Source organism: Hyperoodon ampullatus (assembly GCF_949752795.1).
Source record: "Hyperoodon ampullatus genome assembly, chromosome: X".
In the NCBI taxonomy this organism is placed as follows: domain Eukaryota; kingdom Metazoa; phylum Chordata; class Mammalia; order Artiodactyla; family Ziphiidae; genus Hyperoodon; species Hyperoodon ampullatus.
Genome location: NC_136913.1, coordinates 52,763,961 through 52,790,223, shown reverse-complemented (window position 1 = coordinate 52,790,223; position 26,263 = coordinate 52,763,961). Strand labels below are relative to the sequence as shown.

Genomic DNA, 26,263 nt, shown 5'->3' with positions numbered 1-26,263 from the left:
AGGCCTTGCCAAATGCAGAAGAGTGGCCCTAGATCCTGTGGCCCTTCGTGCCCTGTTTGGAGGTTTTCTCTTTGTAGATTTATCTGGTTGTGCCTTGAGCCTAAAAGCTGGCTTAGTACCGTCACTAGCTCCCACAGTCATCCCAAAGGATGAGGAAGGAATGCTTTGGGTAAACCCCATCTCATTTTGCCTGAGCTTTAGTGAAGATTGTATGCCTTTAGGACTTTATCCCTTTTACTCCAGGTGGCTCAGGACACTGGAAAATGAGTGTGGAATGACAAATGTAGGGAGGCAACCAGTAGCTTGTCCAGGGCTAGAGGGGGCCTAGCTAGAAAGAGACAGCTGTAGGTGCTAATCCATATGCACATATCTGTGCACTGTCTTTTTGTAGTGGTGGTAGTGGTGGTGGGAGGGACCAGTGTTAGTCCGTGGTGCTTAAACTGAGAAAGTCACTGGATGAGAATGAGGAAGAACCCATAATTCCACTCCCTTATAGTACTGCTTGGGACCCTGTTGTCTGGGGAGAGTCAAGGACTTGCCCAAAGTCTCATAGTTGGTCCTTGATCCTTGTATTGTCTCTCTGTTCAACTCTTGGCTGCTAGACCTCATATTTTTGAGGCCTCTTGGATAAATGGAGTGGTGGCTAACCCTCTTGGGGAAAGCACCTATGAACACCATATTCAGAAAGTGACAGATGAAATTCAAACCCATGTCCTCTGACCTGCTCAGGAGCAGATTAATCCAAGTGTCTTAGAGGACACCTGTTAGAAACTAATTGTGCAGGAGGAAAATTAGTTCAGTCTTGCTGTCTATCTATGCCCTCTACCCACACCCACATGTACACACACACACTATAGGTCACATGTGATGCACACACTCAGACATATGTCGAGTATATTTGGGATACACACGGGACACACGTGGGGTATGCTTTCACATTGACACACTTGGAGCACACTCATTCAGTTAACCATAGGGCACACTCACTTGCACACACTTGGCACAGTTAGGTTACATATATACAGACACATGTGAGGTATGCTTATGCAAATTTGTGTGTGGACACACATGGATACATATAAAACATAACTGTATACTCACATGTAGGGCACACTGAGATACATACTCGGATATACTTCTACCTCCAAGCACACACTCCTAAGGACTTACATGGACAAACAACTCTCCCACCTTGAGACACATTTGAACACACCTATGGGACACACTCACATGCCCCACACATCCCTATGGGACACTCTCTGTTGCAGAACACATTCTACCCCTAAGGCCAGCCAACTGTCTCAGTCTTCCAAGTGGGCAAAACAGGGCACTGGCCCCACCTGGTGGACCTCTATCACTTTGCTCTGCACCTTTATCCCTGAAATCAGGCTTCAGAGGGCAGTGAGCTCAGGAATAAAATGGATACTCAAGGTGGCATGTGTTATAGCAGCCTCCATCAGTCAAAAAAAACCTTAGAACTGAGCCCTGAGATGTTAACAGGCAGATGGAGAAGATAAATTGACACTGATCAATGCAGAAAGCTTGAGCCTGCTCCTCTATCCCCCAGTGTAGTTACAAACCATTAGGGAATGATATGATGGTGAAGTAATATCCTAGAAAACCTAAAGTAACTGAATATTAAACTTTGTTTTTCTTGGGAATGAAGTAACAACTTGGACCAGAGTAAGTATATCTAAATTGTGGGTGGGAGGGTGTGAGGGGAAGTAGTAGGATGCATAAAGGGGGTCAGAGGCTCAGCATCTCCTTGGCCAGTGGTGGTAGGAGAGAACAGCCACATGCTTAATGACCACAGCCCTGCCCCTAGACACACCAGCTTAGGCCATCTGGCCCCACTAATGAGGGCTATTTTTAGAGTTTCTCAAGCTAGAAACCAGGTCGGGGTGTCCTGGGGAGGCTTTTCTGGCCCTTAGTACCAAAGGCTGGAGCTGGAAGAGGGGGCCCTAGACTGGGTCTGGGTGAAGGGTGGGAAGCAGTGAGACAGGTGGCTGGAGTATGCCAGGTCTGCCCTGGAGCAGCAGCCTCAGAGCCCCAGTGGATTACTGTTGACTGTGACAGCCTCATATCTGTTTCTGAACATTGGACTTGAGATCAAGAAACACAAATTTCAGTTGCTATTCTGCCACTTAGAGTATGTCTCAGTCAGGTTCCCTTCCTCTGTCTCAGTCTTATTTGGTCTACAGGTAAAATTGTCAGTATTGTCTCTCAGACGCCGGCAAGGCTCAGACTTGAGAAAATGCTTTGCAGATGTATTTGTTCTTCACCAACAGATCTGTACTTACCCTATCCCTAAGCTGGTCTCGATGCGTGCCAGCTACTGAGCCTGACTTACAGAGTAGCAGTAGAAAAAAAAGCCAAAAAGGGGGCCAGGGAGAGGCAACCTCATGATGTCAGGTTGGTCAGAGTCATTCTTGGATCACCCTTATACAGATGCTTTTCAGTGCCAGGTCAATCCTTTCCCAGAACACAGGTTTGCAACATTTAGGTGGTCATATAGCTTTGGCTCCTCAGGAACTCTATGTAGGGAAAGTGGAGAGCATCAGAAATAGGGTCTCCTTCCTAAACTAGAAAAGGCAATCTCAGATGGCCTGTACCTGCCACCTGCCAGAGGAAGTAGCCTCGAGTGCCAGTACTGGCTCTGATAAAGTGTCTTATTCTAAGTTTTGTGCCCAGGGCCATTTCACTTGCTTTGTTGAAGGGGGTGAGTCTGGAACTAGACTATGTATCACAAGTTCAGATTTCTCCTCATCCCATAAATTGTGGGCAAATTCCTTCTGAGTCTGTTTTCTGGTCTGTAAAATGGGCTTAACTGTTAAGTTTCAGGATTGTGGGGTGCAAGAATTCATGGTGACAAAGTATGTAAAAAGTGCCTTGTAAAATGTTGAACATGTTTTACTATTATTAAGAGTTCATCCAGGGTGTGATTACAGGTACTTTGGAGGTAATCTAGGAGCTTATCTTCAGTCTATTTCTCAACTCCTTACCCCTACCCTTTTTAAAGTAATATTGTCTCCATTTTGCAGATGGGGATACTGAGTCTCAGAGAAGGAGGGACCAGCCTGAAGATACAGGATTAGGTAGTGGTGGATTCAGGTCTAGAAGCCATGCCTTCAGATTATATTCAGTGTTCTTTCTATGGCCCCAAGCTACCACCCAATGAATTCTAGTGCTAAAAGGAAGCTGCTGGTGGCAACTTAACATATGTTAAAAATTTAGCTTTGTCTCTGACACGTAGCAAGGAAGGGGGGCTCTCTGGGGCCCAGCCTTCCCCAGAAGTGTCCTGCTTGCCCACGAGAGGCACACTGACTGACCTGTCATCCCTTCCACAGCAGCTCATGTCCTACTTGTCTCTTGCATATTGGAAGCAGTGAAGCGTTGGAGAAGATGCTAAGCTGTTGTGAGAGGGAATTGTGCTGCCCATTTAATTCACTTCAGGAGGATCCCTGAAGGCACTTGATCTACCTTGGCCACCCCCACCTCCTCACAGCTTCCTGGGTACAGAAGCCCTGTATGACTGACCTGCCTAAGGGGTTGGGCCTAAAGGTATCTGAAGAAATAATGTTTAAGGGCCTTGATCTGTGGGGTGTTTTGCCAACTCTTGGGAGATGATAGTGGAAATCCAAAAACCAAAGCTGGGAGGGTCCTTTGAGACCATCTGAGCTGACTCTCACCTGGCCTTGATGTGGACATTAAAACCCAGCTAGGCTGACTTTTTCTCCCTTAGTGTGCTCTTCCTTGTATACCACAGATTCGCAAGCTAGGCCATATTTCCTAGAGCCTTTCTAGCTTGTTTATTTTTGCTTTCTCAGCCCGGGAGAAGGGTGGGTAGGTACAATGAGACACAGTGGTGAGAGGAAGGAGATGGAAGAGTATGTGGAGCTCAGGCCTTGGGGAAGAAGGCCTTTTGTGTCTTTTATCATCTGTCCTGCTGCTAATACATTATTTTCCTGTAACTCACAGATTGGCTGTGGGAGCCTAACCCAAACTGTTGCTATTTTCACTTGTGCTGCTAAAATCTGTATAATGACTACAGTATTGGCCTTTTTGGGGGATTGGACAAGCAATGTCAAGGGTGAGGAAACTGGAAGAAAAAAGGAGAGAGCCACCTTCTGTTTTTCAAATTTCAGAAACCAAAGAGGTGAATAGGGAACGGTTAGTCGCCAAAGCCCTGCCAAGAAGCAGCCACACAGTTTCTTCAGCTCTCTTGACCCTAGGTACCTCATTTAAAAATGACTTTATTTTTGAAAAGGAAATACATTCACATGGTTCAAAAGGCACAAGAGGGTACACAGTGAAAAGTCTCACTCTAGCCCTGCCCTCCAGCCACTTGGCTTCTTCTGCAGAGGCCATCAGTGAGTCCTTCCAGAGAAATGTTCTATGGATATATAAACATATACGAATATATTCTTTTTTCTCTTTTTTATGGTAATATACACACTGTTCTATACCTTGAAGGTTCTGTGATCCTGTAGGAGCATGAGGATATGCTGTGGAGAACAGAGGTTAAGAGCCCTAGTTCTAGAGCAAAACTACTTGGGTTTTGCTTCTGGCCCTGTGTGACCTTCAGCAATCACTTCATCTTTCTGAACTATGGTTTTCTCATTTTTAAAATGGGGATCAAACAAGTTAGTATACGTAAAAACTTAGATTCATCTCTGACACACACTAAGCACTCAGTAAATGATAGCCATTTTTTTATTATCAGAAAAATATTGGACTGTGAGTCAGAAGATTTGGGTTCTCTTTTGGCCTCTGCTCCTGCGTTACCTGAGGGACTTCCTTTGTCCAATCCTGTTTCTTCATCTTTAAAACGAGGTCTCATCCCTACTTTTCTTACCTCCCAGAGTTGCTGGTAGGATCTAGTGAGCTCATGAATGTGAATTGAATATGAAAGCAACCTAGAACTATAATGTGTATAGCACATTGTAGGGGTGCTGCTTACTGTTTTCTGGAAGCTGCTTTAGGTGGCTTGAACCCAGTGGCCTGAACCGTATGGAGAAAGCAGTATTCTTCCTTCTGGCAGTGGAACCCAAAGGCCATTCCTGTACTAGAGTTCTATTCTGGGTAGAGGTAGCCCATGGCAAAAATTTGAAATAGTAAAGTTTTGTCTTCTGACCTTTCTTATCCCACCCCCTCCCTCTTCTGCCTTCCTTGTATCCATGTCTCCTTCAACTCCCCTCTGTCTCTTGACAAAACCTGCTTTTAGAAGCAAGGCAGCAGCATCTGTCGGAGACAACCCCAACTTTCCATTTGAGATAACCTAGTCCAGCTAGCTCAGGGAGGAGTTATATCTGCTTAAGTTCAATACTGCAAGTCAGCAATCAAGCCAAGCCTGGAGCCCATTCTTCCCATCCCACTTTTTCCACTAGCATTTTCATTTTAGTATAAATTTGAAATTCAGATTCCTTAGCAAAGACATTTGGTGATAAACGAGATACTGGAAGTGTCTCCACCTAGCCTTCATACTGAGGTGTTCTTACCCCTTCATTTCCAGGGAGGGTCAGATTTGTTTGGGGCCCTGAGAGGAGAGGGTGAGGCAGGTGCTGGATGTAGTATTCAAGGGGTGACATCTGTAGAGCAGAGGGAGGAAAGAGCACCAGAAAATGTCTAAAACTGATTTCCAAAATGAAGCTCATGGAGAAAATATTAGAAGTTCTTTATATATTAAATAGTTAATCTCATCATTTAATTTCTATTTTTTGTGGAGATTTTTTATAAAACACATACTACATTAGTAGCATTTAGATACTGGGGTAGGTGTTTATTTTTTTTTCCAATTGACAATTTTTAATCAAAACAATTGACAACTGTCCTTCTAAAAGACTGTAGGCTTGGTTTCTAATCTTGGCTCTGCTGCTGACTAACTTGACACATTAGGTAACTTCCTCTTACTAGAGCCTCAGTTTTCTTATCTGTAAAATGTTGGACTGAACTAGGTGTGCTAGCTCTTGGGAGTCTCCAATCCTGGCCTTCTCTGAGTGTAATAATCTACTCTTTCAGGCTTTTGAGCCCGAGACAGAGTCAAGAAGAGTTGGTTCAAGCCCTAGCATCTTACTGGATGCTTTATCCCTCAGTCAGCTTCCCTGGGTCCCTTCCCTTCTTCACCCCCACCTCCTCCACCTAGCCCAGATAAGCAGAGGATCTCTTATATAAGCCTACCTGACCTACTTGAATTTCTTTTGTTACAAGCACAATCACTTTTCCTGCAGACACAGACTGGATGCCATCCTTCCTGGGCCCTGAAGGTGGGTCTCATTGTGCTTCTCATGTGTCCTCTTTGGCAGCCTAGGTTTAGATGTTGCATCCCTCTTTCCATAGTCTTTAAGGACACAGTCTGAAGGGGAGCCAGCTCAGCTAATTTGAGTCCCCTGTGGCCTGATCTAGTGTATGCTCACTGACCACTCCTGCTCATCCACCATTTGTCATGTCTGCTGGGAACCCAGGACTGTGCTAGACTTTGTCAGGAGAAACCCACCCCTGAACAGGAAATGCTCCTGATAATGACCAGAAACACTGCTAAATGACTTGGCCAATGTCTTTTCTCTTTCAGGGAGCAAAGGAGAAGAGGGAAATCAATAAGCTACTGGAAACCATCTTTCACTTTCTGATGGACTGTTTAAATGCAGATTTCTCTTTTGGGCCATAAGGACTCCCCAGGAGACAATTACATTCTCCTTGGAATGCCTGCCAAGGCTAGAGCCTTTGCAAGCCTGTGTCCTGGGTGGGCATGTTCAGTAGACTTCAAGGTGGTTTAAGTTGATTGAAATATATTTATTTTTCCTCTCTCTTCTCCAGACATAGGAGCATGTCACAGTGCACCTTACTAAATGCTGTTCCTGTTCTCACCACCTTAGACCAGATGGCCACATTTAATACAACATTAGAACTATTAGTTCCAACCTATCTCCTCCTCTGCTCCTCCCCCCACCTACAGTCCTCCTTCCCCTACAAGATTTTAACACGACATCTGTCAAATGGATAAAAAATTACTTTCCCTTCTTCTCTCTGCCTTGCCCACCCACCCTCTGGCTGTGGTGTTGATGAGTATAGAACTATACATGTGGGAGGCCTGGAGGACAGATTCTTCATGTAGTTCTAGCCCCCTCCTCCTACCCTTCTGTAAACCTAGAGGAGCCCCACCCCCACCCCTTGGAGGAACGCCAAGGCTGGCCTTCAAGTCACAGTCCAGAAAAATTTAAGGCTCCCAGGGCTGGTCCCCGTCGAACCACATAAAGAAATTCAAGAACCCAGGTTCAGGGCCCAAGATGGGTCTAGGTCACCTCAGGCATTTGGGGCTTTTTGAGCCCTCTGCCTAACCCCTAGGCTTGCCCTGGCCATCTTTCAAGGTATGAAGGCAACAAGAGACCCAAATGGGTGGCTGGAACTTAGTACCCACAACAAGTCTAAGAAGGGCATGATGCCCAGAGCAGGAATATTTTGGAGATAAGGCCCAGTCTAGCTCAAGGCAGAGACAGACTGGGGTCAGAGTAACCTCCAGCTTGGGATGAATTGCTTCTGACTCAACTCATGGGGAGAGCATTACTGAGTCAATTTGTTTTGCTAATAATTTGTCTCTTAAAATATTGGGAGCTGATGGGTAGATTGAACACAGCTCTAAGAAATTGTTTCTAGATTGTAGTGTAGAGAGATGCTGCAAGTTTTTTCCATTAGGGCCATTGGGGGCCTCAGTGTTGAAGGTCAGGATGGGGTGGGAGTAGGTGTGCAGGTGCAGATAGTCTCTTGAAGCAGACTGGGAAAATCCTCCTAGACAAACTATTATAATTCCTTAGCCTGCCTGGAAGCTGACACAAGAAGGAGAAGCCAGGAGACAGAGTTTCAGAGATTCTGGTTTCTTCTGAATGGTCCAGTGCAGTAACAGGAAATTATTGTACTTCAAACTCTGGCTCTAGAAAGTTTAAAAGACTCTTGGTCTCAGTATGATACATGATTTAGAATCACTTGGGCTGCTTGTTAAAAATGCTGGGGTGATTCTGAGCAGAGGGTCTGGGGACCACAAATCAAGAAACTGGTGTAATGAATCAGAGGCACCTGAATAGTGCCAAAAAAATCCAAAACAGCTTGACAGTAACTTTTATTCCCAAGATGCCTTGAAGGTGCAAGCTGATGCTTATCAGGTTGGGAACTATTCTGGTATGGGAGACTTCTCCAGCCAACAGTATCATGGTTGGTGGTCTGGAAACATTTCTTCTCTCTGATCTGTGCAATACTTGGCCCAGTTGGCTACATTTTCTCTAAAGGACTTATTCCTTCAACAAGACCAAACTCTTAACATCATGAACTTTGGGGCAGCAGCTAGGTCTTACCTCAGAAACTCCTGGGCCCATTAGGTTGAGCTAGTGGCTGAAGTTTCATACCAGAAAAGTCCATTGCTAAGGTCTACACCAAACAAGCATCTTCCCTTACCTCATATGTTTGGTCACCGTTATAGCTGAGATCACTTTGTAACTCCTTTTGGAAGAGGTTTAGAAAGAGGTGTTATCCTTTGTTATTAGTCTGTGATGAATGAGAAAATGTCCTGGATGGCTTCATATCTTAAGATGCTTGCCTGGGTTTCCCAAGCTTTTAGGGGCTGACAGGTGTGAGTTGGCTTGTGACATATTGGCCTCTGGATGAGGTGGTCTGTCTTGCTCTTGCTGAGCAACCTGCATCTACGATCACCTTTCAAATCAAGCCAGACTAGCTGGGGTTCGTGTCTCCCAGGTGTGGCTGAAGCCAACCTTCATTTATTAAAATGAAAAATGGATGTTACAATGAGATATTGAAGAAAGCCAATGCCTAATGACTCACAAATCACATGGCCAACTAGGAAAAAATGATCATATCATGAAAAGTGACAGTATTTGCATACTTCCTTTCAGTACATTTAGAGCCATCATCACTTAAATGCATTAATTATTCTGCTCAGAAATGAAATTATTTAGTTATGGGTGATAGCAATACGCTGATTAAAGCTGAAACTAGCTAAGTGTGAACTATTAAGTCATAGGGGAAAAAAAAGCAATCCTTATGACTTTTTTTAAATTTATGTTGTTTTTTCTTACCTGACATCTCTTCTTCTTTTCCTGATGACCACTGAGCATCTGCGAAGATCTTCAGCCAAAACCAGCCCACCGCAGAAGCTGCCTGGTCATAAATCCTACCAGCAATGGATTGGCCTATAGGCCACCTGGTACATGTTATGCAAACAATTTCTTTGGCCCCATAGAATATTCTGCAACCTGAACAGAAATGCTCACTCTGTTCTTCCTCTGAGCTTGCCTGGTTTTAGGGCTCTGGTCATAGAACTTTAGAGGCTAAAAACAATGTTGTTCATTATAGATTAAGCAGATGTTTTAGATTTACTGTTCACAAGTGTACACTCTGGAGAATAACACCCTGGTTGATAACTTGAATAACTCCACATTGTCTAATATATTCTTCTTATCCTAGGTAGAAATTAGTGAAAGAGTCAAGGGAGAGAAAATACAGGCTGGAGTCATCAGAGACAGGATTAAGGAGCAGGTGGGCCAAGATCCTATGGCAAGGAAGAGGCAGCATAGCTCCAGTGTCCCTACACTTAACCATGGCCAGGGGAATGGCTGAATCAGAGGCACAGAGGTAGGAGTTATCTGCCTGCAAGAGACTCAGTTTGACTAGAGTGGAAGGTAGGTCCCTGCCAGGTTCAAGACAAGGATTGGATCCATAGATGGGGCTAGATTAAGGAGAACTTTGAGAGATTGACAGTAGAGAGTTATTGAGCCTTCTTGAGCATGGATAGTGGCACCAGGAAAGAAGTTTTGAGTACAATTATTGAGTAGCTTGAGGAGGAAAGAGACCTGTGAGTAGCAGGAAGGCCAGTTGGGAGGCAACTTGAGGTGATAAGGGCCAGAGCTAGGATAAGGCATTGAAAAAGAAGATAAAGGGTTATATCTGAGAGAGATACATGTAGAAGAAAGAAACGGCACACCCAGAAAAGTTATCAGAAATGGAAAAAATGAGGAAGGAGGGGAATGAGGCCTTATGAGTTTTACATATGTTTTATTGGAGGCAGTAGCAGGCCCCCAGGGAAATGTGGAACAGGTAGTGGGAAATATGGAACTGGAGGTACTAAGAGCCGATGTCATGAGAAAGATGACTTATCTGAGGAGCTACATGGAGAGAACAAAGAGTAAATGCCCCCATTGACTTTTGAATAGGGCAGTCAAGGGCTAAAATGGGAAACCCATTCCTCAGTTTTCCCAGCCAGTCTGACTGGCCTGTGCTTTAATGTGTCACTAACAATGTCTGAGTGAGTTATATTCAAGAAAGGACTAGTCAGTGCCAAGTTCTCATTTTCCTGTGTAGAGAGCAAAGAAAGCCTACTGTCAAGCACAAAGATGGGTGAAAAGAAAGAAACTGCAATAATGAAATTTCTGTCCTCTGCAAAGCTCAAGTGTGACCCTCAATAGAAAGCCAGGGCTGGAAAGGACTTGAGAAGTCATCTATTTGAGTCAAGTCTGTAACTTGATGGATAAAGAAACTGAGACAGGTAAATGGACCTATCCAAGATGATTCAATGAGTTACTGGCTGAACTTCCTCCAGTAGCCAGTCTTTTGGTACCTCCCCGCTGTTGTTGGAATAGTCTGGTTTACATCTTTCCAGAAGTGGGTGAGATTGTTGTCCTTGAACACTTTGGGCAAGATAACTAGAGTCTGTTTACAAGGCCATATGAAAAGGACATCTAGTTTATTCAGGAGGGAGAATAAAATCCCAGCCCATTTTATATGTGCTTAAAGGGAACAAAGGAAGGAATCTTGCTCTTGTCCATGCCTAGCTGTTGAGGGAGGGGACCTTCTGAGAGGATGGGGGCAGGTACCAACTGAGAAAACCTAACAGAAAGGCAAAACTCCTTCATACCCCTCCTTGTCCCCTTGTGAAGCTTCTCAAAAGGCAGGCCTGGCTCAGCTACTTTCATGGCAACTGGGACATATGCTATTCTGAACAACACTTTTTTTAACCTTTCCCTCTTCTGCTTCTTGCCATTAAAATTCTAGTATTTCTGGCAGCCACCCAGGCTAATTAAACAACTATTTTGGGGGTGGTATTGCTCAGCTAGAGGGCAAGAATATGAAGGGGAAGTCAAGTGGTACAGCTCTGGAAAACTGGTGAGGGCTTTATTTCTGTGTTGGCAAGGCCTGGCATTGGGAATGCTCCTTACATGACCCAAAATACCCATTCTCAGACATACCAACCACTGAGGAATGCCTCCTAGACAGGCAGGGAGCCCGACCTGTGGGGGTGGCATGGGGATCCTTGGAAGAATGAGGCATCAGGAGAGACATGGCTAAAGCCTAGGCTAGAAAGATTCTCTAGGGCAGTGGTTCACCAAGTGTGATCCCTGAACCAGCATCGTAGGCATCCCCTGGGAACTTGTCTGAAATGCAAGTTCTCAAGCCCCATTTCAGACCTACTGAATAAGAGACTCATGGGGCCTAGCAATCTGTGTTTTAACAAGCTTTCTAAAGGGTTGAGAACTACTGCTTTAGATCATTCACAGGGTGGGCTGGTCTCCCTGGAGAGAGAAACCAGCTGGGAGACCTCTCTCCCTGCTATCTTGGCAGGTAGCGTTGGGGATTGGCAAAAGCAAAGCTATACAATAAGCTCAACTAGAGATTCAAATCTGCTCTACCACCTACTAACTGGGTAACTGTGGGCTACTTGGTAATATCACAGGTTATCTTCAGTAAAAATGGAGATGTTAATGCTTACCTTGGAGAGCCATAGAGACTAAGATCACAAAAGAAAGTCTCTTACCCAATGCCTGGCATATGTTTTCAACAAGTGTAAGTTTCTCTTCCTCCCTCCTTCCCTTCCTTTCTCCCTGTTTTACTTTCTTCCTCCCTTCTTCCTTGCTTTCTTTCCTTCCTCCTGAAATGGCCCACTGGACACTCCAAGTTAGCTGTAGGCACATTCCTCACTGTTGATCAGAGACCAGCCTGAGAGATCAAGCTCCCAATGCCTACAGGGTATAGTGATCATATTTCCAGGTTAAAAGTCAGGGCACATGGGTCTGATAACAGATGTGTCTATTTGTAGGACAATGGGATAGAACATTTGAAATTAGAATTCCTGGGAAATATAGATAAAAAGGAATTGGATATCATTCCTTCTTATTTTTTTAATTAATTTATTTATTTTTGCGGTACGCAGGCCTCTCACTGATGTGGCCTCTCCCGTTGTGGAGCACAGGCTCCAGACGTGCAGGCTCAGCGGCCATGGCTCACGGGCCTAGCCACTCCGCAGCATGTGGGATCTTCCTGGACCGGGGCACGAACCCGTGTCCCCTGCATCGGCAGGCGGACTCTCAACCACTGTGCCACCAGGGAAGCCCAATATCATTCCTTCTTTAAGAATTATATCAATATTATGACTCTTCCCCCCTTTATCTTCTTATACATGTCCAAAAGTATCTTTGGTTTGGGGATGCAGAACACTGTATGTCCCACTCACTGGTAAGTCTGAGCAAGAACCAACCTATATTTAGTCCTGTACTTGAAATGCCCTGAGGATTGGGAATTATTTTAGAAGGCACATCAGCACTGTCCCAAGGCCAAGAGCTATTTGGGTACCTTGCTGGAGTAACCCAGTACCACCTCCTGGCTTTATGTTGGGCTTGCAAGATGAAGAAGTTGGGATAGTTGGGAAATTAGGGATTTGGGGGGGGGGGATAAACCAGTTATAAACAAGAAATAAAGAACTTAAGCTTTGATATAGCCACTCCCAAATGGACTTTTCTTGGCTTTCTTCCTCTTATAGGTAGCTCTGTACTATTTGATAATTTGATCAGCTCCTGCTACTCGAAACTCTTGTCCTTGATTTTTATGAGATTGCACCCCTTGGTATCCTAACTATGTTCTGACAGCTCCATTTTGGTTTGTTTCTCTGGCTCCTCTTCTCTTCCTTGCCTCCCATTATTGTTTTCCTACATTTCTGGCCTTCTTTCTTAGTACTTTCTTCCAGGGCAAACTTCCTTGGTTTCTACAATTTCTTCTGGGCCATTGACTCCCAATCCTGTATAACTATCTCCCCTGATCTCTCTTGAACTTCAAATCTACCTGCATGTCCTGCTGGCCCCCAACATTCAGCATATCAAAGAGAAAACTTGTCATCTCTTCTACCCCTCCAAAACCAACATTTCCTCATAACTTACCCTCATGCCTTAATGATCACACTTAGGATTGAACTCCCTCTACCGAATCAATTTTGACCTCCTCCTTTTCCTCAAAGGAGATCTAAATACCTTCAAACAGGTCTCCAGTCCACCTTTCTAGCTGCCCTTCAATCCTACTCTTCCCAGCCCTTTCCAAACTCCACTACCTATTTACCATCAAATTTCCCATAGCCTTCACCTTTGAGACTTTACTCTGCCTCACATGCCTTTCTTGTTCCCTACTCTGTAACAATCCTATCCATTTTTTTAAGACCTATTTCAGTGCCCCACAAAACTGTTTTAGAGTCCAATAGCCACACATGATCCTTCCTCTGAAGTCTTGTACTAGGCCAGAGTATACCAGGCACTGTATGAGGCACTATACATCCAGAACTCAGTTCACCTTCTCTACACTTCTGCCTGTGAGGCAGGTATTAATATCCCCATTTTGCATATGAAGAAACTGAAACCAAGGGTTGTATAGCTTGAAAGTCTCATCCATGGCTTTTGTGATATTGTACTCCTTACATGCTGACAGTTCCATCTTGGTTTATTTATGTCGCTCCTCTTGTACTCCTCACCTCCCATTGTCACTGTTACTTTCTAAAGTAGCAAAGCCCAGAATTGAAGCTAGGTTTGCTTGCCCTTAACCACCTTTGCACACTGCTTGAAGGGCATTCACTGTTGGTACCCAAAGGGCCCTTGATCTTCAGGTAAGGACTGTGGCTGAATCACAGTAAGCAGATCCCTGCACACAGTGGGAACACACTCAATGAGTGTTGGGTGGAAAATGGATGAGCAAAGTCATATTTATGAAAAATTGTAGCAAGTTAAAAGTCAATCCTGTATACAAAGGGGAGATTTAAAACCAATTTCCAGCAGCCCAAACTTAAAACATCTCAGAAGATAGGGGAAGAACATTCCCTTATTCCTGGTTGCATTTGTGACTAGAGAACACAGGAGCCCTATACAGCTACCAGCCCCTTCTGGATTGCCCTTCTCTCATTATCTGCACACACATCTGTCAACCCTTGGTTCAGTGTCTTACAGCTTGTGAATCAGGTGGGGGTGTAGAATTATCCTCACTTAACAGATGAAGAAAGTGAGACTCAGAGGCAGCATAGTTTATAAGAGCAGAGGCTCTGTAAGAGCCAGACTGTGCCTGTATTTGAAATATGACTTAAGTACTTATTGGCTGTTTGAATTTGGGCAAATTATTTAATCTCTCGGAGCTTCAATTTCCTCGTCTGTAGGATAGGGATAATAATAGTATTTCCTCAAAGGGTTGCTGTGAGGATTAAATGAGTTGATGTGTGTAAAGTGCTTAGAATAGTGCCTTACATATATTTAGTGCTCTATATTAGCTAATATTATCATCTTTATCATCCCTTCTTTAGCAAGGTCTTAAATCCAAGTGTTCTTTTTCCACCTTCTCTGTCTATGGTGTTATGTTGGGGAAAAAATGGTTCACTAGGCTGGCCATCTGGTGATGATAGGCAAGTCACTCCTGCTGTATTACACCTGATCTATAAAATGAGGGATTAAGGGTGATGATCTTTGAAGTGCTGCCTAGTTCTGTCATTGATTCCAAGTAGGCAGTGACAACAGGCTTGCCAGTTGGTTTGTGGCCACTGTGTCCTATCCAGGGATTGGCCTTGTCCAGGGCATAGCTGGACTTTGTGACCTGAGTGCCCAGGCAGGTCAACTGGACTAAATGGGGACAAGAATGAGCCAAGTGCTGCTGGGAGAATCCAAGCATGGAGTCCCTCAAAAGAAGACTGCACTGTAGAAAAAGTACAGGCAGTGGAATCAGCCAGAGCTGGGACTAGGGTAATTCAAACAGCATCACAGATAGAGTCCTGAGCAGAGCATTGGTAAGTGATGCCAAGATCACTCTTTGACCCTTGATAAAAAATTCAATGATATATCTTTAGACTATAAGCCCTCATGGTTCTCTGAGTTGGGGCTGTATGTGCTTATCAAGCTCTAGCAGCACCCTGTTGGTACCCATCTTTGGCAGGAGAGGGGAGACTTCTCTGTAAATACTTACTTTATTGAGGCCAGTGACCAGCAATTCTTCTTCTCCACTGAGGCCAGAACAAGAAGATACTGACTTTTAGTGTAATTGGAAGAAAGCAAGTTCAACATATAAATGAATCTCCTCTTAGTCAGGGGCACCAGTGACTGAAGGTGGCTGTCCAAGTCTCTTTCTTTGGGGTTGAAGAATGGAGCCATCTGGTTTATGATATTATGAATGGAGCTCTGTGAGTTCATTTTAGCTTATTAGTAAACATTGGTAGTGTGGCATGATAGGTATTAGTGCATATACAGTCAGAAGACTGAGCTCCATAATTTATTACATGTGTGATTGGCCAAAGGACCAGGTCACCACTCTGAGCCTCAGTTTCCTTATCTTTAAAATATGGATAATAGATCCAGCTCATTCAGTAAGGACCAAGTGATGCAGTAGATATGAAAACACTTTGTGAACAGTAAAGCATGAGGTACTTTAAAGGTGTTATTATAAAAGGTCTTATTTGAAATCTCTTTTACATCCAAGCTGAGGAGCTCCCTCTATGCCTTCTATAGAAGGCACAATGGCTAGACCCCTGAGCAATGAAGGATGCCTCATGCAGGAGCTAACCAACAGAATGCCCTAACTAAGTCAAAAGATCAGTGTGTATGTTTTTTCCTGTGTGTGATGTGTTATGCATTAGTATCATGACCATAGGGTTATTCTCTGGCTGGTATGTTGGAAGGCAGACCTGTGTGAGAGGATGCATGTTCCATATTCTGTCTCTGTTATCTTTAAATTGTTTTGACTTCGGTCTTGTGGAGCCATAATTGCCTTGGGGTCCTTCCTCAAAGCAGGCTGATGGAAAAGATGACTTCTAGAGGACATGTTCAGCAATTCAGTTCTGGGGAGGGAATGTTTGAGTCCTTTGCCTGACAGGACATATATTCTCTATTCTGGAAATTGTTCCTCCAAATGCCAGAAAGATTGATGACCCATACAGGCTGGAACCAGTTAGGGGAAAAAGAAGAATACATAGCACAGTGGTCAGGATGGTAGCCAGAGAGAAACTAACTATTCCCCCACACCCATCCTCATCACTGTGTGTAGACAAGTGTCATGAACATATGTGTGTGTATGTTTATGTGACAGTGGCATAGATGTCTGCCTGGCGCTATGTGGAGCCAAGTCCTGCTGGCCACAAATTCTAAGGACCAAGGTTAGGCTCTGTGCATAGCCCCTGCCTTGCTGAGTGAAACTGAGCTTACCCCTTAACTTGCTTATGGCTCAGTTTTTCCATCTATCAGATGCAGAAGTCAACCTAGATACCCTGTGTATCTTACAGGGTGGTTGTTTAAATCACTGAGTGAATGTGTGACAATGTCGAGTTTCTTGGGAGCAAGGCATCACAGAACGCCATATTCTTTCATACCTATGAACACATGACCTCTCTGGATAGCATCATGTGTGGGTGAGAACAGGAGGCTGCAGGACTGGGGTCCATTATATGTGAGGAATGCCGTGGTCTGTAACTCCTGAGGGTGGGGTACAGTAGGATTAAATAATGTATCACCAACTCTCAATTGGACAGTTCCAAAGAAGAAGAAAGGGGGAGGAGCACAGAGAATTTATAGCAAATATGCTTGAGCCTCATTTTAGCCATTGGTTTCAGACTCTCCACCCATTCCAGATACAGGGCTGCCTCGAAGTACAAAGGAGAGATGGATTGGGGCTTTTTTTTTTCTCTAGGGAAGGAGATCTTGAGTAGGGATAAAATCATGAGGCCTGTGTAGTCCATATACACATTCTGGGTCATTCTACCCACTGGCTAATGGAGAGTTGATAGTATTATTTGTCTTGTAGTCCAGTGGAGCTTGCTCTCCCAATGTCATCTCCATCACCCTACCCTTCATCACTAATATGTGAGTTTTTCCATAAGGAGTAGAGATTTGGGGAGGGGGGCAAGTAAGGTAGCTAGATGTGTGGACTGAACACATTCTTATTTTGTCTCCTAAGCTGATCACTGGAGATTCCATCGTTAGTGCTGAGGCAGTATGGGATCACGTCACCATGGCCAACCGGGAGTTGGCATTTAAGGCTGGCGACGTCATCAAAGTCTTGGATGCTTCCAACAAGGATTGGTGGTGGGGCCAGATCGACGATGAGGAGGGATGGTTTCCTGCCAGCTTTGTGAGGGTGAGTGTCAGCCTTCACTCTCCTCTCCTGTCTCCTTGGCTACTTGCCCCTGGCCTCCCCCTCACCAGCCCTTGTTCTCCTCCTTCCCCTTCTTGTGGCTCCTCACATTTTCCCCTGTATGTTTGGTCACCTACCCAGGGCCCGGACTTCCTTTAATCTTTGCCCTTCTAGTTTTGAGACTTTTTTTTCTCTTGTTTATTTTAACAATCTCCACCTCCTGCCTCCCACCTTCTACCCACTGTGACTTTGCACAAATCACTTCCCTTTTTGCCTTGATGGTTTTGAAGACACTTTTAACTCTATATTGCTGTGAAATTTTACCTTTCTTCTCTCTCTTTTCTGCTTTCTTTCTTTTCCTTGCCTCCTCTTTTTTTATCCTTTCTTTTTATAGATCTCTTCCCACCCTCTTTCTCCCCTCCCCACTCCTCTCTGCTTCCTTTGCCTCCTTTCTCTCATTTAGGGATGTGTGAACACCCCTGTGTGTTGTCTTATGATTGTCTACAGCTGTGAATGTAAGAGTCTGGGCTCCCTACCCTCCCAGGGGTTGGAGTTTACTCATTGCAAATTTTACTTTTTGCAAGGTGGCTGGGAACTAAGATGTGTCCAGGGTGGGAAGCAGGCAGCTTGATAGTGCTGGCAAGACCTTGGCCCCTTTGACATTGTACCATGAAAAACCTGGCCGTTAAAAGAAGGGGTTCTTGGGAAGGGGCTCCTTAGCAATTTCCACTTCCTCTGGGTCACCCATTAGCAGGATGCTAATGGGGAAAGAACATTGGCCTGGTGTTCCAGCTCTTGGCCGTCCTTGGAGTTATGAGCTAGAATCAGCTGTTTGGCAATTGTGAACTCTGATTTTCCCCATATGCAAAATGGTGTTGGCAATTATTTCACGACAGGAGATATCACAGTGAATTAAATACTGTACGTTAAAACAGATTTGTGGCAATACAAGTACCAAAGCCACATCAGGATGACTTATGACCATCCTTACCACAGCCTATCATCTTTTGTTAGTTTCTTTTGTAATATAAGACTGAAGTCCTGACCCCAAACAAAAGATCAGAGTGGCTTGGGCCCTTGGAGAATGAAGGGTCTCAGGATAAGAAGGATAGAAGCGTGACATGAAGGAAGGAGCAGGGCACTTGGAATCAGATAATCTGAGATGCAGATGCAGTTTCAGCTTTACTACCTCCTAGCTCTATGGCTTTTGGCAAGACTTTTATCTTTCCTGAGCCTTATTTCCTCATCTGAAAAATAGGAATAGCAGACTTTTTATGAGGATTAAATGAGATCATTATGTGAGTAAAGAATCCGACACAGTGCTTGGCACATACTGGGTACTTAGCAAATTGTAACTTGCTTTATCATCATCATTATCCTCGTCATCACCACCACCACCTCCACCTTATTAACTCCAATAAGGTCTATGTATCAAGGCTGGTCATAGTGGTTGAAAGAGGCCTCCTTCCTTGGAGGGCTGCAAATGTAGGAAGCACTGTTATCCAGTTAGAGCAGTTTAGGTGAGGGCACTGCTCAGAAGCAAGGAGGTAGACAAAATAGCCTCTCATCCCCTCTATCCTGAGAATTTCTTAATGAAATATCCAGTCCTTTCTCCTCTACCTATATGGAGTCTTCTATCAGAGTTTCCACATGCTGTGTGTCCCAGCTCAGCTTTGTTGGTTGATGAACTGGTCCCAGTTCATCAGGGTAGTTAGAAAGGGGGTAGTTAGAAAGAACACATCAATAACCATGGGCCTTTGGAACTAACATGAGACACCGTACACAGACAGGTTGTGTGTCTTAGGCTGACAGCCCCCCCTTTAAAAGAAGGATTAAACTGCACCCAGTGACAAAATCACCCAAATCTGCATGTATTTCACCTACAGTGAAATGTCATTTTTATAATAAACTGTAATTCAAGGGGTGGGACAAAATATTGAGCAAGGCAGAATGACCCCAGGAGGTGAATAACAGAATCAAGCTTCAGAATATCAATGAACTGGCATTGATTTTCCTACATCCAACCCAGGAGGAGTGTTTCTCCAAGCACACAGCCCCAGCAGCCTGTTGGATGGGCTGAAGCTGACCTTTGAGAAAACCACTGGCTGGGCCAGGCATGCATAGTATAGAGTCTAGCCTAGTGGTTCTCAATCCTGGCTGCACAATGAACTAATTCACTTGGGTATCTTAAAAAAAAAAAAACCCAAACACTAAAACCCAGGCTCTAGGCTAGTTAAATCAGAGTCTTTGATGTTGAGAACGATTTGGCCTAGGCCAGTACAGTCCAATAGAAATATAATGTGAGGGACTTCCCTGCTGGTCCAGTGGTTAAGACTCTGTGCTACCAATTCAGGGGCCTGGGTTTGATCTCTGGTCACAGAATTTAGATCCCACATGCTGCAGCTAAGAGCCCTCATGCTGCAACTAAAGATCCCACATGCCACAATGAAGATCCTGCATGCTGCAACTAAGACCCACACAGCCAAATAAAATAAATAAATAAATAAATATTTTTTAAGAAAAGAAATATAATGTGAGCTACAAATGCAAACCTCAAATATAATTTAAAAATTTCTAGTAGCCACATTAAAAAAAGTTTAAAAGATACAGTGAAATTAATTTAATGTATTTTATTTAACCTAATATATCTAAAATATTATGATACAATATCATATATTATCATTATATATTTTTTAATAATATATTTTACTAAGTCTTTGAAATCTGATGTGTATTCTATACACATCTCAATTCACACTGGTCACATTTCAAGTGTTCATTAGCCATAAGTGGCTAGTTGCTACTGTATCAGATAGCACATATCGAGACTGATGACTGTGACAGTAGACCAGGAACGTTAATGACAGAGCCTACATCATAAGTTAGAGCTCCAATATTCTATTATACCAGCTCCAATATTCTATTCTATTCTATTCTATTTTACCAGTGTTTATTCTTTGAGAAACTAAAATAGCATTCCATGTTGCCTCAGATTGTATTCAGAATGAGCATTTGATCATTGCAAACCTTTTTTTTTAAGTAATAGTTGAATGGTCTTCAGATCTCTAAAGGAGAGTACCATGCAACCTTAGTGGCCAGCTGTTGTGGTGTCACCAGTAAAAAGAAATGGGTTTAGACTGTTGCATGAATGATGTGAAAATTGACTCCAAGTTAGACCTTTCAATTCTCATGAATGAGCATTTATGTGTAGGTTTACATTTCTGGTAAGATTGTGTGCTCCTCAAGGAACTGAATGATGGAAGTTATGTAGGCTCTTTTCTAGTAGGTATTTAAAAGTAGAATTGCTATTTCCATTCTTCTACGCTGATTTTGGTTGAGGGTAGAATGGTATTGTGCAAGCAGTGCTAAGTATATTAGAAAATGAGAGACCTGAGTTCTAATTTGGCTCTCTCAAACATTTGACATATGATCATTGGCTTTTAGTTTCTCCTTCACCTATGAAGCATTCTCTAGAATCTATTCAAGCTCTGACAATGTCTCGGTAGGACATAACAATGAGTCACACTGAACTGTTGAATGTTTATTAGTACTGATGTTATTGGTAGGTAGATAGGTGGTTTCCTGAGATGCTGTACCTATATGTTGTATAGTTCCCTTGTTTATCCAGACTCATCCTGAGCTAAGATTCAGTAGCTCCTTGAGAATATCATCCTTAGGTTATTTGGCATATAACATGAAAGTATAATGGCAAAGAAAAGACTTTCCTCCTAACTCTATACAAACCGGACACCTTTGTGGATCACTGGACCAAATTGGTCACTGACATAGTGGAGCATCTCCATTTCCTATCTGGAAGACTCATTGCTGTGTAAATATCCCAGCCCTACGCTGGATAATCCAGGGTGCTTAATGCTGTTCTATCCCAGCTAGCCATACATGTTGTTAATCAGGTTTAAAACCAATGTGGAATCTGAGAAACCCAGATTCTTACCTCAGTCTGCTGAGTATGCAGCTTGAGCAGCTTCCTGTACATCTTTGAAGCCCAGTTTTCCTCCTTGTAAAATGGGGATAATTAAGTCTTATAAAAATCCTTTGTAACCTGAGGTATGCTGGATACCTGTAAATAGGAAGTGTGATACCACTTTGGCTACTGTACAAGAAATTGCTGGGTTTATGTATCTTCTATTCAGTCAAATATCTGCCTCTCCTGTTGTTCAGAATTTCATTTTGTATGTATATACATGTATGTGTGTGTGTTCTCAAAGTCTCTTTCTTCTGTACTGGGAATATGACTTCACAAGAGCAATGCAGGAGTTGATTTACCTTCCCAGCAATTGGTCAGGTTAAGTGAATTACAGCTTGCTGAACATTAGTCCTCACATCTAACTGTTGACATCCTCAGCTGCTTTCTGGGCCAGTTTCCCCTCTGGGAGCTGAGAGCAGACTGCTGGGATATGATTGTATCTCTAAGTAGAAAATCCCATCCCTGTGGTGGCCCTCCTTTTGCATGCTGGGCCCTAACTCCAAATCATTCAGGTCTATTTCTTTTATCACCATGTAAAAATTGGCCTTTGTTCTGACTTTGGGCCATGGCCTGGGGACAGCTTACTGTCCACTTGAGGGCAGGCTCTGTACAGAATACATGACAACCTGCTATTGTTAGTGGTAGGTGAGGCCTGAGGGACAAAACATGGGTTTGTTCAGAAAATAAAGAGCCTATTCAGATGCCATCAGAACGTATTGTCCTTGTTTCTTTAAATTCTAGATTTCCCTGGTTTCTGGACTACATGGATTCAGGAGATGAAAGAATGAGCTAATCAGGTCATTACCATCATTCCTTACAGTTGTACAGATCAGATGTAACAGAAATTAAACCTCTACTGTTCATAGAGAAGCCCACTGCTCCAGAATGTTACTTGGCTTTTAATTATATAGTGTCTCTTTTTGGTTGCACTTGGGGAAAGTTTTTCACCTGTATGAAACCCTAGACTCACAGTAGATTTACAGCTGGAAAGACCCATCTTGGCCAGGAGTAGCTGACTTAGATGTTTACAGGGCCAGGCAGGTAACTTACATGAGTAAAGCAGTCTGGTACTAGGGTTAAGTGGGAGCCTGTATCCAACTGGGAAATCTATGCCCTATATAAAGGGAGCAAAAGTGACTTGGATAGTTCTCATTGGTGGAATAGGTTATAGGAAGTAGGGAAGTCCAGTGAACTCAGATCTTCCAGATTTTTCAAGAAAAGCCAGGAATTGGATTTTATTCATATTTTTAAACTGTTGACCAGTAATTCACATTTTTTTTTTTTTTTTTTTTTTTTTTTTGCGGTGTGTGGGCCTCTCACGGCTGTGGCCTCTCCCGTTGCGGAGCACAGACTCCGGACGCGCAGGCCCAGCGGCCATGGCTCACGGGCCCAGCCGCTCCGCGGCATGTGGGATCCTCCCGGACTGGGGCACGAACCCACGTCCCCTGCATCGGCAGGTGGACTCTCAACCACTGCGCCACCAGGGAAGCCCAATTCACATTTTTAAAAGAAACACTGTGAAGAATAAACTGAACATATCAGCAGTCTAAATTGTAACCCCAGCCTGTGACCACTGCTCATCCTAATTTCTTCATTTTATAAATCCTGAGGAAACATAGGCTCATAGAATGCAATTGACTTTCTCACTCATGTAGGGAATTAGTGACAAAGCTAGGACTTGAACCCAGGCCTCCTGAATCTTACTTAAGACAGGTGATTTAGAGTCTTTGTCTAGTAAGTACAATGTCTGGACTTCTTCAGGTATGGTTTCTGTCAGTTTACTGTTTTCCTATGAATGGGCCATAATTTCCTGTTTCTTTGTATGCCTTGTAATTTTTTGTTGAAAACTGGGCATTTTGAATATTATAGTGTGATAACTCTGGAAATAAGATTCTCCTCCTTCCCCAGAGTTTGTTGCTGTTGTTTGTTGAGGGATACAGTTGTCCATTTGTTTAGTGACTTTTCCAAATCTTTTGTTTTTTGCTTTTTTTTCGCAAAGACTGCATTCTTTGTCATGTGTGGTCATGGAAATCTCTGTTCCATTATGTCATTGGTCAGCCAGTGACCTGACAGAGATTGCTTTTAAATACTTGGAGCCAAAACAAACAAACTACTATCCTGGTCTTTGCAACTTGGCTCAGAGCTGGGGCATTCCTTCAACACTAATCCAGGCTGCCCACAACTCTGCCTTAGTCTTCTTCTCCTACTCTCCTGATTTCTTGGAACCTGCAGATCCTCCAGAAGTGCAAGCCTACAATCTGCTCAGGCTTTTTCTGAGCATGTATCTGGTCCAGGGCATGTGTGTTGCACTCTGACTTCCTCGGTACGCACAGTGACCCTTCTAAGTCTTTATTCTCCCAAGAAATTTTTTCCTCAGTCTCTTCCTCCCTGTGGTATTGGATTCATTTGCTGCTTGCCCCTTCTATCATCCCTTGCCCTGAGTGGACATTGGCAGTGTATGTCTTTAAGTCTTTCAACAGAGGCAGTCACAACCTCTAAAGCCACTTTAGCCTTAGGGGGTAGGGGTACGAGAAAAAGGCCAGTCTCTGTGCCTAGCCCTCAAGGACCAAACAGATCAAAACACACAGCCACAACATTTTAAGAACAAGGTCTTTAGTCCCTTGGCATCAGCAACCTGCAGGAGGAATGTGGGCCACCTTTCTCTTAGCTGCTGGGGAATCAGGAATGGTAGACAAATTAGCAAAAATGCTTCAAAATTCTCTTACCAAATTTTAGCCATTCTTTTCTGCATCAAGAGGGATAAATTGGAAGATTGGGATTGACATATACACACTGCTATATATAAAACAGATAACTAATAAGGACCTACCATATAGCACAGGGAACTCTACTCAATACTCTGTAATGACCTATATGGGAAAAGAATCTAAAACAGAGTGGATGCATGTATATGTATAACTGATGAACTTTGCTGTATACTTGAAACTAACACAACATTGTAAATCAACTATACTCCAATAACATTTTTTTTATAAAAGGGTTCCTTGGTTCCTGTAAGTTTTGGATTAGATTCCAGAATTCTGAAAAACTTGGTCTGTCAGTCTTTGTCAGCTAAAGGTTGTTTCAGTAGAGGGCCTGATTCTTTGTGCATCCTAATCTGCCACTTTTAGTGATGTTACCCCCTGCTGAATCTTAATCCTGTGCTTTCTGGGCTATAGAACAGTCAGGAAAAGGTATGCATGGGCTGCTAACAAGACTGTTAACACTTGAGGACCTACCTCCCATTTCAGGCTAATGGCAACTGTGTTTTGATTTCTTGAGATGAGTTCAGACATGCCAGCCTTTGTTTATCCATTCAAGCTCCAGGTGGACAAAGACCTCTAGCCTTAACCATCTATGCAGAAAGTCTTATTTGTGATGCTAGAGTTGACTCATTACAGGATCTGTGAATTGAGGATGACATTAGCAGGGAGGACCTTTCTCCCTGGATTGTAGAAATTTCTCCCCTTCATACTAGAGTTTCAAATGGCATTATTAGCACTCATTTGCATTCACATGATCCATCTTAATGGCTTCTCACTATGTACACACTTTGGATGACATTATCCAGTACATCCTTTGTCTAATTGGTGGGGAATTTTTTTTTTTTTAATATGGAGTCACCCAGCTCAGAGATAACCTTAAATCTGGCTGGTGCCTGACCCAGGTGATTTCCTCCATATTCAAGTAGGTCACCCTGTAGGTCTCTCTCAGAATCCCCAAATTGAAAACAACCATGAGGGTCATATAGTCTATCCCCCAGACTCCAGGCAGGATTATAATTAAATTATCCTGGACTTTGGCGAACCTGGCGGGCATCTGTCAGCAAAGCCTAAACTACTTCCTTGATTAAAGCTGTTAGCCCTTATGTTGTAGTCTAAGCCAACTTCTTGAAACATGTTGCTTTTTGCACTAGGCAGATGATATTTAAGAGCTGGCACCAGTAGAAGTCACTCTGAATTGTTCCCTTCATGATGGAGCTTTCCTTCCAAGGCCTTGCTGTTGATCCATAACATGAATTGGAAATTTGGTTGGCTGCCTGAGTTTAAGACTATGATCTGAGGCCTAGGGTCTGTTTTTCTCTGTGTAGCTAACCCCTAGGTTCATTTAAGGATCAGTTTGGGCCTCCCTGGTACCATGTCTACACTATCTTGGTAATCTTGATGACTTGAGGAGAGAAAGACCATGACTGATTGAGTGCTTGGAGATAAGGTCTGTTTCTGAGGCTCTTTGGGAAGTATGAAATTTTGGAAAATCATGATAATTGTGTATATGTATATTTGTATATGTATATATTTCTTTTTCTGTCATTATAGATGTAATTATGAGTCAGGGTAAACCTCTTATCTTTTTCTTCTTATTATTACTACTGCTGTTACTATCTCCTTACCAGTATTTACTAATCTTTGAACAAAAGTGACTGTCCAGCACTTAGCAAAGTTATATCCTTGAGCCAGGTAGACAAGGGCTGAGGGTGTCTGGCATCTCGAGAGGCCTCCTCCCAGGAACCTTGTCCTGCTTATTAGAGACTCACCATAAAAACCATACTCAGATGCCCCTGGGTCTCTTTTTTGGTTTTCAGAAGTGAGTCTTCTCTGAAGAACTTGATTTGGGAATGCCTTAGTGCTGAATGAGAGAATTGACATTTTTTGCTTTAATTCTGTTCCCAGAATGGGTTTGATCCCTCAGATTAACTCAGGGTGGTCATTTCTGGAGGACATGAAGACTGGTTGCCAATCTCTAGGATATGAGCCACAGGGCAAAGGGTCTGAGGACTCAGGCCTTGTGTGTACCATTCCTGTTAGAGATCCCACCAGCAATGGAGTCTGAAACCTCCTGGCCTAAATACAAATAGGTACCATT

General features: G+C 43.4%; 1 protein-coding gene across 4 annotated transcripts in view; it reads left to right on the top strand.

The window, feature by feature from the left end:
- Positions 1-26,263, top strand: part of ARHGEF9 (Cdc42 guanine nucleotide exchange factor 9) — a gene marked incomplete at both ends in the record, with an annotated part of 229,194 nt that overhangs the window by 35,192 nt on the left and 167,739 nt on the right. For 3 of the 4 annotated variants that reach the window (XM_079728260.1, XM_079728261.1, XM_079728259.1), the window contains one exon: positions 17,239-17,418. The exons of the other annotated variant lie outside the window; for it this stretch is intronic. In XM_079728260.1, the coding sequence (XP_079584386.1) occupies positions 17,239-17,418 (180 nt within the window). The remainder of the gene's footprint in view (positions 1-17,238; positions 17,419-26,263) is intronic. 4 annotated transcript variants of the gene reach the window in all.